General features: G+C 42.0%; 1 protein-coding gene across 1 annotated transcript in view; it reads right to left on the bottom strand.

Annotated features, from left to right (window-relative positions):
* Positions 1-4,336: 4,336 nt before the first annotated feature.
* The window catches only part of LOC115140273 (tenascin-like), a 72,998-nt gene continuing 59,677 nt past the window's right edge, over positions 4,337-17,657 (bottom strand). Inside the window, exons 13-23 of the mRNA XM_029678555.2 lie at positions 16,617-16,739; positions 12,384-12,527; positions 11,758-11,877; positions 9,158-9,301; positions 8,639-8,769; positions 8,221-8,353; positions 7,622-7,773; positions 7,245-7,341; positions 6,894-7,055; positions 6,451-6,614; positions 4,337-6,277 (exon numbers count right to left, since the gene is read on the bottom strand). Coding sequence (XP_029534415.1) covers positions 6,167-6,277; positions 6,451-6,614; positions 6,894-7,055; positions 7,245-7,341; positions 7,622-7,773; positions 8,221-8,353; positions 8,639-8,769; positions 9,158-9,301; positions 11,758-11,877; positions 12,384-12,527; positions 16,617-16,739 — 1,481 coding nt within the window. The 3' untranslated portion in view covers positions 4,337-6,166. The remainder of the gene's footprint in view (positions 6,278-6,450; positions 6,615-6,893; positions 7,056-7,244; positions 7,342-7,621; positions 7,774-8,220; positions 8,354-8,638; positions 8,770-9,157; positions 9,302-11,757; positions 11,878-12,383; positions 12,528-16,616; positions 16,740-17,657) is intronic.

The following is a 17,657-nucleotide window of genomic DNA, read 5'->3' as shown; positions in this document are numbered from 1 at the left end:
TTGATGAAATTCATGTTTGATGGGTTGCCTTTGGAGCCAACTGTAATTACGTCGGTTGATATCGCTCAACTCAGTCTCCACCCACTCTGTAAGCTTGACGCTGCATTATAGCCACCGATCAGCTGTGCTGTTGGCTACTTTGTAATCATGCAATAAAAAATAAATATTTTTTTCCCCATGTATTTATTCAGCAGGTACAATAAGGAGAATAAAGGCACAAGATGTAAATAGCACAGTATATACTGTAATATAAAGTACCAGTCAAAAGTTTGGACACACTTACTCATTCCAGGGTTTTTCTTTATTTGTACTTATTTCTACATTGTAGAATAATAGTGAAGACATCAAAACTATGTAATAACAGATATGAAATCATGTAGTGACCAAAAAAGGTGTTAAACAAATCAAAATAAGTAGCCACCCTTTGCCCTTATGACAGCTTTGCACACTCTTGGCATTCTCTCAACCAGCTTCATGAGGTAGTCACCTGGAATGCATTTCAATTAACAGGTGTGCCTTGTTAAAAGTTCATTTGTTGAATTTCTTCCCTGCATTTGAGCCAATAAGTTGTGAAAAGGGAGGCGTGGTATACAGAAGACAGCCCTATTTGGTAAAATACCAAGTCCATATTATGGCAAGAACAGCTCAAGTAAGCAAAGAGAAATTACAGTCCATCATTACTTTAAGACATAAAGGTCAGTCAATCCGGAAAATTTCAAGAACTTTGAAAGTTTATTCAAGTGCAGTAGCAAAAACCATCAAGCGCTATGATGAAACTGGCTCTCATGAGAACTGCCACAGGAAAGGAAGAGCCAGAGTTACCTCTGATGCAGAGGATAAGTTCATTAGAGTTAACCTCTTCAACCTATGGGGGCACTATGTCATTATTGGATAAAAAAACGTGCCCGTTTTAAGCGCAATATTTTGTCACGAAAAGATGCTCGACTATGCATATAATTGGCAGCTTTGGAAAGAAAACACTCTGACGTTTTCAAAACTGCAAAGATATTATCTGTGAGTGCCCCAGAACTGATGCTACAGGCGAAACCAAGATGAAACCTCAAACAGGAAATGAGCTGAATTTTTGAAGCTCTGTTTTACTATCGTCTCCTTATATGGCTGTGAATGTGCCGTGAACGAGCTTATGCTCTCTGCCGTTCGTCCAAGATGTCTGCAGCATTGTGACGTATTTGTAGGCATATCATTGGAAGATTGGCCATAAGAGACTACATTTGCCAGGTGTCCGCCCGGTGTCCTTTGTCTAAATTGGTGCGCAATTCTCAGTGGCAATCATTTTACCATGCCATTCAGAGGGAGAAGCACACTTCCAGGAACGATACATCATTGAAGAGATATGTAGAAAAACACCTTGAGGATTGATTCTAAACAACGTTTGCCATGTTTCAGTCGATATTATGGAGTTATTTTGGAAAAAGTTCTGCGTTTTTATAACTGAATTTTCGTTTTTTTTTGGTAGCCAAACATGACGCAGAAAACGGACCGATTTCTCCTGCACAAATAATCTTTCAGGAAAACTGAACATTTGCTATCTAACTGAGAGTCTCCTCATTGAAAACATCCGAAGTTCTTCAAAGGTAAATGATTTATTGAATGTTTTTGCTGGTTTTTGTGAAAATGTTGCCTGCTAATGCTAACGCTAAATGCTAATGCTAAATGCTAACGCTAAATGCTAAATGCTAGTTTGCTATGGTTGAGAAGCATATTTTTGAAAATCTGAGATGACAGTGTTGTTAACAAAAGGCTAAGCTTGAGAGCTAGCATATTGATTTAATTTCATTTGCGATTTTCATGAATAGTTAACGTTGCGTTATGGTAATGGGCTTGAGGCTGTAGTCATCCGGGTTGGCTCGACGCAAGAAGTTAACTGCGCCTCAGATTGCAGCCCAAATAAATGCTTCACAGAGGTCAAGTAACAGACACATCTCAACATCAACTGTTCAGAGGAGACTGTGTGAATCAGGCCTTCATGGTCGAAATGCTACAATGAAACCACTACTAAAGGACACCAATAAGAAGAAGAGACTTGCTTGGGCCAAGAAACACGAACAATGGATATTAGTCCAGTGAAATCTGCCCTTTGGTCTGTTGAGTCCTTTGAGATTTCTGTTTCCAACCGCCGTGTCTTTGTGAGAAGCAGAGTAGGTGAAAGGATGATCTCCACATGTGTGGTTCCCACCATGAAGCATGGAGGAGGAGGTGTGATGGTGTTGGGGTGTGCAAAGCTGGCATCAAGGCAAAGAGTGGGTACTTTGAAGAATCTCAAATATAAAATATATTTAGATTTTTTTAAATACTTTTTTGGTTACTACATGATTCCATATGTGTTATTTCATAGTTTTGATGTCTTTACTGTTATTCTACAATGTAGAAAATAGTAAAAAATAAAGAAAAACTCTGGAATGAGTTGGTGCGTCCAAACCTTTGACTTGTTCTGTATATAATAATGTGCCATTTAGCAGACGCTTTTATCCAAAGAAATGTACAGTCATGCATGCACACATTTGACATATTGGTAGTCCTGGGAATTTAACCCATTATTCTGGTGTTGCAAACACCATTCTCTACCAACTGAGCTATATGGGACCATGTATTTAATGTTACACACATGCGTTATATGAACCAACAATATTTCTAGGAACATTGTCAAGTCAAACAGAGATTGCATGAAGACATTGGATGATAGGGAGGAACACGTTTGTTTTACAGGCTCGAGTGCACCAGTCTAAGCATAAACTCACTCTGAGAGTGTGGGAATGAAATGATTATAACAGGGGGAAAGGAAGAGTAACATATCAAAGAACGGCTGAAACTTGTTGTTTCTCACTGTCTTATTGTTCTATAGTTGGTGTGACTGGTCTTACAGTTTTCCTGTTCGTCAGCCATCTGCTGCAAGTTGGCTGAGAGAGCCAGGCTCCACTCTAGTGTTCATGAATCATCAGCCTATTTCTGATCCCACACACTGACACATCTCTCTACTTCTACGGAGAGATTCTATCATTCTATCATCATTTCACCATCCAACCACCCGGTAATTACACAGCATCTTCATTTTTCTTCGTTACTTCATTGTTTTCTCAAAGCAATTACGTTACATAACAGTCACCAACAACAAACATTTAATAATGCCGACATGGATTGTTAAATGTATAACAAATCAAATTGAATCAGATTTTATTGGTCACATACACATATTTAGCAGATGTTATTGCGGGTGTAGCGAAAATGCTCGTAAACATCAAACAACTACATTTCTCAGTTAAATGAAATTGCATTAAAGAAAGAGCCAGATGAATTCGGAGTATGGCATACTTGTAGAGTAACACTATTCAGTACCGACGAGGAAGATATACTGTCCCGAATGTAGAATGCAGTTTCTGAAGTAGTAATTGGACAGATTCATTTTGTTTATTGATATGTTTGCACTCCAATTAATATGATAAAAGAATATGACGTTTAATGATATTCTTTCCATAATACACCACTCAATTGAACAGTGATGCAAGCATTTCTCAACACTGACAATAACATCTGCTAAATATGTGTATGTGACCAATACAATTTGATTGATTTGATGCTGATCTGTTCACTTCCACCTCGTTATAGGAAAGTGGGTAAACTCTGCCATCAGCTGTTCATAAAGTGGAACTACAGGTCTGTGCTGCTGTTCGGCATGATTCTATCTCATTTTACACCAACAACATTTTAAACCTAGTAAGGTCGATAATTAACCTTTTACCTCATTTTACCAACAAACACCAGTCAAGTTCAGGATATTGCGTATGACTTTAAAAAACATTGCCTCGATGCACATTCTTTACAACAATGTCCTAGTTGTAGTTTTTACTTTTAGTACATAAAAAAGACTGGATGAGACATCAGCAGGTGAGGTGGCCTTTCTGGAAGCCACCCCAAATACCCAGCAACTCATGTAGTAAATCCAGTGACAGTGACTATTGTGGCATACGGAAAAGTGAGCTGTTCTATCATGTTATTTTCCTATTATGTTATTTGACTGAGTTTCTTGTCTGTAAGACAACACAAATATAGTAGGCTTACAAGTAAAACCTACATGTGTGCACAATGAAAACATAGAATCTTATTCAGTACTGTGATGTGTACATCTTCTCTGTGCAATAAATTGGTCCTGTCTAAGATAGGCTATATAGAGACTGTCAATGTGGTTCCTTCACATTTATGCATCAGAGAGCTATGGACGAGCCAACTGCCAATATTAAACCAATATGCAGTGTAAAAACAAATTGACAGTGACTTATTGCATTATGAAACATTTGTCTTTAGAAAGATATTAGACTCGTCATTTTTAAACAAACCTTTTTTTATTATTGTAATACGGGCTACAGAGAAACACCTGTTGTTCACCCAGTTATAAACAATCAAAAATCAAAAAAAAACATTTAAATTTTTTAATTTACACAGGTATTTCATGGGGAGGGGGATCTCAGTGGTTTCGTCTCCTGGCATAGCAGGGGGAGGGGAGGGGAGGGGGAGAACAGAACAGAACAAGAATAACTTCTCTCTAGTTAATTTTGGTCTGACCAAATAGATGTTTCTCAACAAAGTAAACACTAAGACCTTACAATGTCAATTGGAATTGGCCATTGGCCTATTTTAAGCATCCATATCTTCTATATTTCATCACAATATTCCTCTGACTCCTGTTGCATCCATATAAGTATTCTCCATGTAGCAAAAATGTAACAATCACCCACCATTTCATTGTTTATTGAACTGTAGGTCCTGATTTTTTAGGAAATAGAAAACAAATCAAACAGAATTCTCTGTGTCCTTCAGCTAATGCATGATAGCTGGTGGAAAAAGTAGTACTAGCTCAGTTGCATGTGTAAGAGACAATTGCACAGTGCCTGTATAGCCCACACAATCAATGGAAACACCTCATGTCATTTATCCTGTGTGTGGGATGAAGCAGATTAGCTTTATTCAGAATGCCATTTATTCTGCCCATATCGTTTCAGAAGACAGTTTGCAGGTTGAGGTGAAGAAGGGATTTCGAGAGAGAGAGGGAATCATAAAGTGAAAAAGAATGAGTCACACATAGACTAATGAATGAGACAGCCTTTCTCTGTGAGCTCTCTCCACTTTACAAAGATATTTTACATTTGAATGAGAGAATCTTTTTGATCAATAACCACTTCCATCCAGATGATTGAATTGAAGGTATGTACTGTATGTGCTCTTGGTGTGGGTGGTGTGTTATTCAAAGAATATCATTTCTATAATCCAGTTTAAAGTTATACCATGCCCTCTGCAAACACTAGGGTTGGAGTCAATTCGAATTGAAGGCAGTCAATTCAGGAAGTAAACTGAAATTCCAATTCAATAATTTAAAAAGAGGATTATTCTCAATGACTACTCAATAAACGTTTTTTTTTAAATTTCAATATATTTAAAAAATTGTTATATTTTTTAAATTTTACATTCAAATCACTCTCTAAATTGACTGCCTTCAAGTCGAACTGACCCCAACCCTGGCAAACACTCTAATGGCCTACTGTGGTTGGAGGAGATGGATACACTGTAGAGGCAGAAAACATCAGTATTCTACATGTTAATACCTCAGACCAGACTCAAATACACCCCTCCACTGAGTGATGTTACTGTAACATGATAGTGACAAGAAAGAAACAAATGCTTTATACTTGGGATTTGAATATTATACTCTCTTTGGTGCAAGTATAATCTGTGGGTTTACTTTGTGACGTGTAAATCCATATTTTTCCACATCAATTTGGCATTGACACTATTTAAACTGCACCTAACCATTTTGTATCAGGGGTTGGATAGTGGGATTTGTAGTAATTTTTTACTGTATCTGTGCTTAGTTCTGTGATTGAGCAAGAGGAGGGGTGTAGTTCGAGGTGGCTGGGCTCTTAGCAGTGGCTTTGGTAGCTGCAGAGAATTGTGGGCTGTGTCCCAAATGGCACCCTGTTCTCTATTTAGTGCACCACTTTGACCAGAGCTCTACTGGCCCTGGTCAAAAGCAGTGCACTTTATGGGGAATATAATGCCATTTGGGATGCAGACCTGGAATCAGCAGTGGCAGAGGATGGTGGACAGGTTCAGGGGTCACGAGGAGATGGGTCGTAGCGCGGATCGGTCGGTTGGTTTACGATCGTTTTCTCCTTCCCTCAGAGTTCCTGAAGTTGGATGGCCTGATCTTCATCTCAGCAAACTCAACGGAGTGCTCATGGCCTTTCCAATGGAACCAGTTCACTCCCTGAAGAACACACAGTAATATTAGTAGCGAGGGGTTGATATTATTAACACAAATGCCTTGAATTTCCTCCCTTATCTTTTCAAAGTCAACAAGTTTGAATACTGTACTACAGCAGTATTTTTGAAAACAGAAATTCCTGCTAGTATTGAATCTTCAAGTATATGTGCTCTCACCTTGCTGTGACTGTCATCGCCATATCGTCCCATAAGGTTGACGCGATGGCAGTTCTTATACCAGAAGGCACCCTTGTAGGACAGGGCACAGTTGGTGACTGCGATGTCATTGTCATGGTCGTAGGTTGAGAATGGGCGACCATGGTGGTAGGTCATAGAATCACCTACAGGGGGCAGCAGAGAGAGCTTTAAGCAGGAACCAAACTTAACAGACTTCAGAAAGGAGGCTTAGGTTGAATACTTGCTCGCTTCACCCTCACCTAATAACAATACTTACTTTATTACTTAGATCTATTCTAACTTTTAGTGTGTCCACAAATGGCACCCTTTTGACCAGTGCCCTATGACCCCTGTAGTTGTCCAAATAGGGAATAGGGTGCCATTTCCGACACACATTGGACTTTGCACTAGCTATCTAATGGTTGTAGAGAAGCAAGTCTTACCTGCGGTACCACTGTACCCTCCAACGTGGACCTTGTAGCGACTGCGGGGATCAGAGATGGAGAACTTGTCGTACTGGGCATGGGCTACATCCCCCTTGTCTCTGAGGTCTACACGCAGCTCGTACTGTCCCACTACAGTGATCTTATGGAGGTTTGACAGGCCTGTGGGAAAATATGACAGTTGGGATTTACAATAATTTCTGAGGAATTTTTAGTCATGATATGTAACAAATAATAGGGGAAAAGAGGACAGTTTATTCAAATACAGTACTCATATTCATATACCTTAAATGCATTCAAATAAATCAATGAATGTGTTGATCTATAATATCTTCCATATTATGAGCATACCGAGCCAGAATTCGTCGTTCATGTCACCGAAGCCAGCAGTGTAGTTCCTCCAGTTGCGGAAGAACTCCAGTTTACCACTCTGCCGTCTGAGAAACACCTGTATGATGGGACAAACACCAGATCGCTCATTATATAACCCTAGGATCCATTACACTACATTACATGTCATCTGAATCAGTGTAGCCTGGTGTCACTTTAAATGGGGTGACAGGTTCATAGGAATGCCTGGAACAGAATGGAAACCATGCAGGAGTTTGAATCTGTTCGTTCCATTCCAGTCATTACTCTGAGCTGTCCTCCAGTCACCAGCCACCTATGATCTGAATCAATAAGGTTTGGAGTTGGGTTGTACAGTATACTAGTAGCCAGTGACTTACAATCCAACCACCTCCATCTGTGGCCATGTCACAGTAGACCTGTATGGGCTGACTCTCATCTCCACCCAGGTAGATGGTGTAGACACCAGAGGCTGTGTCTCCATTCAGCAAGGCCTGGGAGCAGTCCCTGGGGTGTTTGTACAGCACGCCAACTACACACACACACACACACACACACACACACACACACACACACACACACACACACACACACACACACACACACACACACACACACACACACACACACACACACACACACACACACACACACACACACGCAAACACGGAAGATGAGTTACTAAACAGCTCCGGCTGCCCAGCAAACTCTAAGCTGAAGATGAATAAAGAAGGGACAGAGATTACCACACTGTGTAGTGAACAGAGCAGAGGGTCGCTGTGGTAACATGTTTTTTTCTAAAAATATATACTTTTGTATTTGATGGTTTATGGGCGGTGCCAAATCGGAAGGTAGAGACAGGGGCAAATCCAAAGGGAAACTGAGAGTAGAGTCCGAGGCTGGATTCCTAACCCTATTGCCAGTGGGTATGTTCGGTCTGGAGTTGGCAGACTACCAACATCACTGTGGTAACACTCACTGGTGGTGAAGACAGTGGTGATGACTCTGCTCCTCTTGGGCCCTGCGATGGCCAGCAGTCTGACGGAGTACTCAGTGGAGGCACTCAGCTGGGCCATGTTGTAGGACGTGGCTGTGGGGCTCAGGACAACCTCCTGGAGGAACAACACAACCCAGCAGTCAGAATGTCAGAGATACGTCATTATTAATACATTCGGGTGCACTACATGGGGGAAAGGATGCCATTTGGGACTCATTGGATTTAGAAGTATATAATGCTTTTCTAGATCCCAAACGTGTATTATCAATGCTTTTTCTTACACTCCCCAAAGATGCATCATCATGTCCTCTTGGACAAAACCATACTCTATCTGACCAAGGAAGGAATGTTCTTCTCATCATTTTAATTCTATGGTTCCACCATGCAGACAACCACTGACCCGGATTGTGCCGTCAGCTGACTCAAAGCTGAGGATGTAGCCGGTGATGTCAGCGCGTGGGGCCTTCCAGGTCAACATGGCATTCTCTGTCTGGATGCTACTGGCTGTCAGGTCCTGAGGGGCATCTACATCTAGGGGAGAGAACACAGTGGTCTAAAACCCCCGTTCAGACAGAGTACTTCACCTTCTTTAAATCTTCTGTTTCCAGGTTCAGGTTGTCTGTTTGAAAGGGTACGGGGTAAAAAAGTTACATTTTAAACATACAAATAACAGTTATGTAACCTGTAGGGTTAGTGGGACAGAAAATACTGAAACTGCAGTAGGGAGAAAGAGATTAGTGCTTTGTATGAATGGCTGCCTGTTCGGTTTGAATTTGATATGTTCTGTTGTTGATCCACAATTGAATGAGCATACAGCTTCATAGCAGTTTCACAATAAAATTGTAGGCACTAATCAAAGCTGCTGGTTGGATGTTTGTGTGGGAGGGAAGGTCCAGCCTCCCCTAGGCCATATACCCACCAGTGGTGAACTCAGTGGTTGTGGTGGCGCTCTTAGCAGCCGCTCTCATGGCGTAGACCTTGACAGTGTAGTGGGTGGCAGGGGTCAAGGAGGTTATCTCAAACTCCACAATGTTTCCAGACACTCTCTCCATCACTGGGACAACTGCACACACAGAACACACAGAAACAGTGAGGAGACAGAGATAGAGACAGGGACAGAGAAAGGGACAGAGAAAGGGACAGAGAAAGGGACAGAGAAACAGACAGGGAAGGAGACAGAGACAGGGACAGATATATAAATATTAATATAAACAGAGAGAGGGAGAGAAACAGGGACAGAGACAGGGACAAAGACAGGGACAAAGACAGATATAGACAGTGACAGATATAGACAGTGACAGGGACAGAGACAGATGCAGGGAAAGAGTCAGGGACAGGGACGGAGACAGGGACAGGGACAGATATATAAATAGCAATATGGACAGAGAGAGAGACAGGAACAGGGACAGAGACAGGAACAGGGACAAAGGCAGATATAGACACAGGGATAGAAACAGTGACAGATACAGGGACATAAATAGAAACAGGGACAGAGACCAGGACATGGACAGAGACAGAGACAGAGACAGAGAATGATACAGAGACAGGGACATAGAGACAGGGACATAAACATATATATAAATATAAATATAGACAGGGACAGGGACAAAGACAGGACAAAGACATATGTAGAAATATAGGCAGGGACAGAAACATATATAGAAATAGAGGCAGGGACAGAAACAGACACAGAGACATATATAGAAATAAAGACAGAGACAGATACAGAGACAGATATAGAAATAGAGGCAGGGACAGATACAGAGACAGATATAGAAATAGAGGCAGGGACAGAAACAGAAACAGAGACAGAGACAGACACATATATAGAAATAGAGGCAGGGACAGAAACAGACACAGAGACATATATAGAAATAAAGACAGAGACAGATATAGAAATAGAGGCAGGGACAGATACAGAGACAGATATAGAAATAAAGGCAGGGACAGAAACAGAGACAGAGACAGACGCATATATATAAACAGAGACAGAGACAGACACAGAGACAGAGATATATATAGAAATAGAGGCAGGAACAGAAACAGACACAGAGACAGAGACATATATAGAAATAGAGGCAGGGACAGAGACAGACATAGAAATAGAGGCAGGGACAGAGACAAACACAGAGACAGAGACAGACATAGAAATAGAGGCAGGGACAGAGACAGACATAGAAATAGAGGCAGGAACAGAAACAGACACAGAGACAGAGACAGACATAGAAATAGAGGCAGGGACAGAGACAGACATAGAAATAGAGGCAGGAACAGAAACAGACACAGAGACAGAGACAGACATAGAAATAGAGGCAGGGACATAGACAGACATAGAAATAGAGGCAGGAACAGAAACAGACACAGAGACAGAGACAGACATAGAAATAGAGGCAGGGACAGAGACAGACATAGAAATAGAGGCAGGAACAGAAACAGACACAGAGACAGAGACAGACATAGAAATAGAGGCAGGGACAGAGACAGACATAGAAATAGAGGCAGGGACAGAAACAGACACAGAGACAGACATAGAAATAGAGGCAGGGACAGAGACAGACATAGAAATAGAGGCAGGGACAGAGACAGACATAGAAATAGAGGCAGGGACAGAGACAGACATAGAAATAGAGGCAGGGACAGAGACAGACATAGAAATAGAGGCAGGGACAGAAACAGACACAGAGACAGAGACAGACATAGAAATAGAGGCAGGGACAGAGACAGACACAGAAATAGAGGCAGGGACAGAGACAGACACAGATATAGAAATAGAAATAAAGACAGAGACACGGAAAGATACAGAGACAGATATAGAAATAGAAATAAAGACAGAGACAGGGACAGAGACAGATATAGAAATAAAGACAGAGACAGGGACAGAGACAGAGACAGATATAGAAATAGAAATAAAGACAGAGACAGGGACAGAGACAGAGACAGATATAGAAATAGAAACAGAAAAAGATATAGATATAGAAATAAAGGCAGAGACAGGGACAGATACATAGACAGATATAGAAATAAAGACAGAGACCGATATAGAAATAGAAACAGGGACAGAGACAAACACAGCTTTATAAATAAAGACAGAGACAGGGACAGAGACAGAGACAGATATAGAAATAAAGACAGAGACAGGGACAGATACAGAGACAGATATAGAAATAAAGACAGGGACAGGGACAAAGACAGATATAGAAATAAAGACAGAGACAAGGACAGAGACATACAGAGATAGGGACAGAGACATACAAAGACAGAGACAAAGACAGCTATAGAAATAAAGACAGGGACAGAGACAAAAACGGAGACAGCAACAGGGACAGAGACAGTGACAGAGACCAGGACAGGGATTGAGACAGAGACAGGGACAGATAGAGACATTAACAACCAGATCAACATCTGTCTGTAAGGATATTAAATGAAAACAATGAAGGTGAATGCAACGCATTTTCTCCTATAAGCCCTGGTAATATAGAGTATAGTACATCCAGATGGTGTGTGTGTGCGATACCCTACCAGTGTCTGCGCTGTAGGTGATGACATATCCGTCTACAGTGGCGATGGAAGGCTGCCAGTGCAGCAGAGCATCTGTGTCATTGATGTTGACTACAGTCAGGCCACGGGGCTTGTCCAGAGCTGTCAGATAGAACACACACAGAACACACACAGACGCACACACACGCAATGTGGTTACCCTGAGCAGAGCCACATCAAACACCTCCCCAAGGACAGAGCCATTGTCTTCTGTTGTAAGGAAACAGGAAACCTATCCACCCCCAGCCATGCTCCATCTGTACACACTAACATCTTTCACAATGGGCTTCGTGCTCAGCCTTTATAGACCTATCACCAACTTGGTTGTCACCATCAACATTTGATGCTTTGTTTAATTGTATTGAATGTATCACATTTTGTCTGCAGGGCATACAACGACTAAGCTATTATTGTTTTGGTGTTGTATGTGGATGTAGGCTCTTGTTACCATACTCCAAACGCTATGTCCCAAATGGCACCCTTTTCCCTTTGTGGTGCATTACTTTTGACAGGGGCTTATAGTGCTGTGGTCCAAAGTAGTGCACTAAATAGGGAATAGGGTGCCATTTGGGATGCATGCCTTGTGTTTTGACAGGTGTGACACACACCTGTGGTGACGCTGCTGGAGCCAGGCTCACTCTCCTTCTGTCCCTTCACAGAGATGACTGTCAACTGGTAGGTCACTCCAGGGGTCAGGTTGGACAGCACCTTCTGAGACTCAGTGCCACCCACTGTCACAGTCTGAGGAGCACCTGCACACATACACGTGAAGAAAGGGACAAGGTCAGTCAGACCATCAAATGACATGGAATTATATAGAATCAATAATGAATTATAGGACATGTTTTGGTCAGACGTCCGATTCTGTATTGGCTATTATTTATTCAATCCATATCACAAATAATATGTTTTATCATCAAGCAGCAAACCAGTAAAAGAGTGAACCAGTAGTGAAGCAGTTCACATCAAAGTTGTGTTGGGTTGCACTTCAAACTGCCACAACACCTCACAGAGACAGAACAGCCACTAGAGGGAAGAAGACGACTAGCATAAAATTCCACAGAATAATCTGTTCTCTCTACTGAGACTCCAAAATCCTACCTTACTTATTTTAAAATGATAAAATAAAGTCCGTGTGACCACACCACACATGTAAATGTGTTTCCTCTGGTTTGCAGCCAATGTATGTATAGTATAGTATATACGCTGAGTATACAAAACATTAAGCACTCCTGCTCTTTCCATGACAGACTGACCAGGTAAATCCAGGTGAAAGCTATGATCCCTTATTGATGACACTTGTTAAACCCACTTCAATCAGTGTAGATGAAGAGGAGGAGACAGGTTAAAGAAGGACTTTTAAGCCTTGAGACAATTGAGACATGGATTCAGAGGGCGAACGGGTAAGACAACATATGGAAGTGCCTTTGAACAGGATATGGTAGTAGGTGCCAGGCACACCAGTTTGTGTCAAGAACTACTGAGTTATTCATGCTTAACAGTTTCCCGTATTTATCAAGAATGGTCCACCACCCAAAGGACATTCAGCCAACTTGACACTACTGTGGGAAGCATTGGAGTCAACATGGGCCAGCATCCCAATGAAATGATTTCGACACCTTGTGGAGTCCATGCACCAATGAATTGAAGCTATTCTAATGGCAAAAGGAAGTGCAACTCAGTATTAGGAAGGTGTTCCTAATATTTTGTACACTCAGTGTATAGTATAGTTATATATGTATGTACAGTATAGATACAGTGCCTTGCGAAAGTATTCGGCCCCCTTGAACTTTGCAACCTTTTGCCACATTTCAGGCTTCAAACATAAAGATATAAAACTGTATTTTTTTGCGAAGAATCAACAACAAGTGGGACACAATCATGAAGTGGAACGACATTTATTGGATATTTCAAACTTTTTTAACAAATCAAAAACTGAAAAATTGGGCGTGCAAAATTATTCAGCCCCCTTAAGTTAATACTTTGTAGCGCCACCTTTTGCTGCGATTACAGCTGTAAGTCGCTTGGGGTATGTCTCTATCAGTTTTGCACATCGAGAGACTGAAATTTTTCCCATTCCTCCTTGCAAAACAGCTCGACCTCAGTGAGGTTGGATGGTGAGCATTTGTGAACAGCAGTTTTCAGTTCTTTCCACAGATTCTCGATTGGATTCAGGTCTGGACTTTGACTTGGCCATTCTAACACCTGGATATGTTTATTTTTGAACCATTCCATTGTAGATTTTGCTTTATGTTTTGGATCATTGTCTTGTTGGAAGACACATCTCCGTCCCAGTCTCAGGTCTTTTGCAGACTCCATCAGGTTTTCTTCCAGAATGGTCCTGTATTTGGCTCCATCCATCTTCCCATCAATTTTAACCATCTTCCCTGTCCCTTCTGAAGAAAAGCAGGCCCAAACCATGATGCTGCCACCACCATGTTTGATAGTGGGGATGGTGTGTTCAGGGTGTTGCTTTTACGCCAAACATAACATTTTGCATTGTTGCCAAAAAGTTCAATTTTGGTTTCATCTGACCAGAACACCTTCTTCCACATGTTTGGTGTGTCTCCCAGGTGGCTTGTGGCAAACTTTAAACGACACTTTTTATGGATATCTTTAAGAAATGGCTTTCTTCTTGCCACACTTCCATAAAGGCCAGATTTGTGCATGGGACAGAGTCTCCCACCTCAGCTTTAGATCTCTGCAGTTCATCCAGAGTGATCATGGGCCTCTTGGCTGCATCTCTGATCAGTCTTCTCCTTGTATGAGCTGAAAGTTTAGAGGGACGGCCAGGTCTTGGTAGATTTGCAGTGGTCTGATACTCCTTCCATTTCAATATTATCGCTTGCACAATGCTCCTTGGGATGTTTAAAGCTTGGGAAATCTTTTTGTATCCAAATCCGGCTTTAAACTTCTTCACAACAGTATCTCGGACCTGCCTGGTGTGTTCCTTGTTCTTCATGATGCTCTCTGCGCTTTTAACGGACCTCTGAGACTATCACAGTGCAGGTGCATTTATACGGAGACTTGATTACACACAGGTGGATTGTATTTATCATCATTAGTCATTTAGGTCAACATTGGATCATTCAGAGATCCTCACTGAACTTCTGGAGAGAGTTTGCTGCACTGAAAGTAAAGGGGCTGAATAATTTTGCACGCCCAATTTTTCAGTTTTTGATTTGTTAAAAAAGTTTGAAATATCCAATAAATGTCGTTCTACTTCATGATTGTGTCCCACTTGTTGTTGATTCTTCACAAAAAAATACAGTTTTATATCTTTATGTTTGAAGCCTGAAATGTGGCAAAAGGTTGCAAAGTTCAAGGGGGCCGAATACTTTCGCAAGGCACTGTATATACAGCATAGGTATAAACTACATGGCCAAATTAGTGGATTCGGCTATTCAGCCACACCGGTTGCTGACAGGTGTATAAAATCGAGCACACAGCCATGCAATCTTCATAGACAAACATTGGCAGGAGAATGGCTTAACTGAAGAGCTCAGTGACTTTCAACTTGGCACAGTCATAGGATGTCATCTTTCCAACAAGTCAGTTCTCAAATTTCTTCCCTTCTAGAGCTTCCCGGTCAACTTTAAGTGCTGCTATTGTGAAGTGGAAAGTCTAGGAGCAACAAGGGCTCAGCCACGAAGTGGGAGGCCACACAAACTCACAGAACTGGCCCGCTGAGTGCTGAAGCGCGTAGTCCGTGAAAATTTGTCTGTCCTGTTGCAACATTCACTACTGAGTTCCAAACTGCCTCTAGAAGCAATGTCAACACCATAACTGTTTGTTGGGAGCTTCGTGAAATTAGTTTCCATGGCAAAGGAGCAGCACACTAGACTAAGATCACCATGAGTAATGCCAAGCGTTGGCTGGAGTGGTGTAAATCTCACCGCCATTGGACTCTGGAGCAGTGGAAACACGTTCTCTGGAGTGATGAATCAAGCATCACGATTTGTTAGTCCAACAGACAAATCTGGGTTTGGCGGATGCCAGGAGAACACTACCTGCCCGAATGCACAGTGCCAACTGTAATGTTTAGTGGAGGAGGAAAAATGGTCTGGGGCTGTTTTTCATTATTTGCGCTAGGCCCCTTTGTTCCACTTAAGGGAAATCTTAATGCTACAGCATACAAGTACATTCTAAACGATTCTGTGCTTCCAACTTTGTGGCAACAGTTTGGGGAGGGCCCTTTCCTGTTTCAGAATGACAATCCCTGGTATGGTAGAACTTGACTGGCCTGCACAGAGCCCTGACCTCAACACCATCGAACACCTTTGGGATGAATGGGAACGCTGACTGTGAGCCAGACCTAATTGCCCAACATCAGTGCTTGACCTCACTAAAGTCCCCGCAGAAATGTTCCGACATCTAGTGGAAAGCCTTCCCAGAAGAGTGGAGGCTGTTATAGCAGTAACAAGGGGATCAACTCCATATTAATGCCCATGATTTTGGAATGAGATGTTCAACAAGCAGTTGTCCACATACTTTTGTGTAGCTGTATCTACAGTATAAGTACATATTTATTTATTTTATTTAACCTTTATTTAACTAGGCAAGTCAGTTAAGAACAAATTCTTATTTACAATGACGGCCTACACCGGCCAAATATGGACGACGCTGGGCCAATTGTGCGCCACCCTGTGCGAAACCCAATCACGGCCGGTTGTGATACAGCCTGGATTTGAGGTGTCTGTAATGACGCCTCTAGCACTGCGATGTAGTGCCTTAGACCCCAGCGCCACTCGGGAGAACCCTAACCCTAAGCCCTATAGATATAGCATAGATATAGGGTATATGCCTGTACAGTATAGGTATGTATGTCTGTAGGTACTCACCTCCCTGAGCAGGGACATAGGTGACATGGTAGCTGTCCACTCGAGCCCTGGGGATTGTCCAGTGTACAATGGCCGAGGTATCAGTGACATCAGAGAAATGGATGCCCTTGGGTGTGCCCAGCCCTGGCATAGGGGAACATAAGGATACAGAGGACACCAAACAAACAGAACACAGGTAGGAACTTAGGGGGCAGGTTTGTAAGCGAAGGGGAATGAAAACCACAAAGTGTCTCAGAGTAGGAGATCATTTTTGCCATTTTAGATAATAATCAATAAGATCATATGGACAAATGCTAAATCAGCACTTCTACTCTGAGATGCTTTAAGGAAATGGCTCCAGATCATAGGATATCTCTCTATAAAAGATGACTGCTTCCAAATAAATGACAAAAGAAAGGAAAACACCCCTAAAGCACAACTAAAGATTCCTAAAGATCCCATTCCTAAAAACATCCATAGGATTTTTTTTAATGCCGTAATTACCCAGAAAATACACATTATTGACATCCACCAACTAAAGTAGAGAAAGAGAAACAGACACAGACAAAGAAGCCAAGACTCCCAGAGCCTGTCGTCAGCGCTGGGCCACAGCATCTTCCATGACAGACACGACACGGGGAGATTAACTTGCCCCCATTACAGACACACAAAAGTGAAACATGCATCAGGGCCATCGGACCCGAGAGTGAAGCCATACCCCCAGAGAAGGCAGGGGACGACCAGAGAGAGAGAGAGAGACACCCATTCAGACAGAGACACAGACAGACAATTTCCCTAAAGACAATTAGACAAACCCCATTGGGGCTGGACAGTCAAAGACAACATTGGAGACAACTTGACAGATAGAGACAAAAAAACTGAGCAAGTGAAGAGTTGAATAAATCTCCTGAGCAGTTCTCTGTATCCCCATGAATGGGAGGCCATCAGAGGCTGAATGCTGTGTTTACACTGACAGGCAGACAGTGAGACAGACAGACAGAGTGTGTTGGTTCACATATACTGGAGCTGGCTTTAGAGGAGAGGGTTGCTGGATGATTCCAC

The sequence above is a fragment of the Oncorhynchus nerka genome, linkage group LG13, assembly GCF_034236695.1.
Source record: "Oncorhynchus nerka isolate Pitt River linkage group LG13, Oner_Uvic_2.0, whole genome shotgun sequence".
NCBI lineage: Eukaryota > Metazoa > Chordata > Actinopteri > Salmoniformes > Salmonidae > Oncorhynchus > Oncorhynchus nerka.
This window is presented reverse-complemented; position numbering and strand designations above follow the sequence as displayed.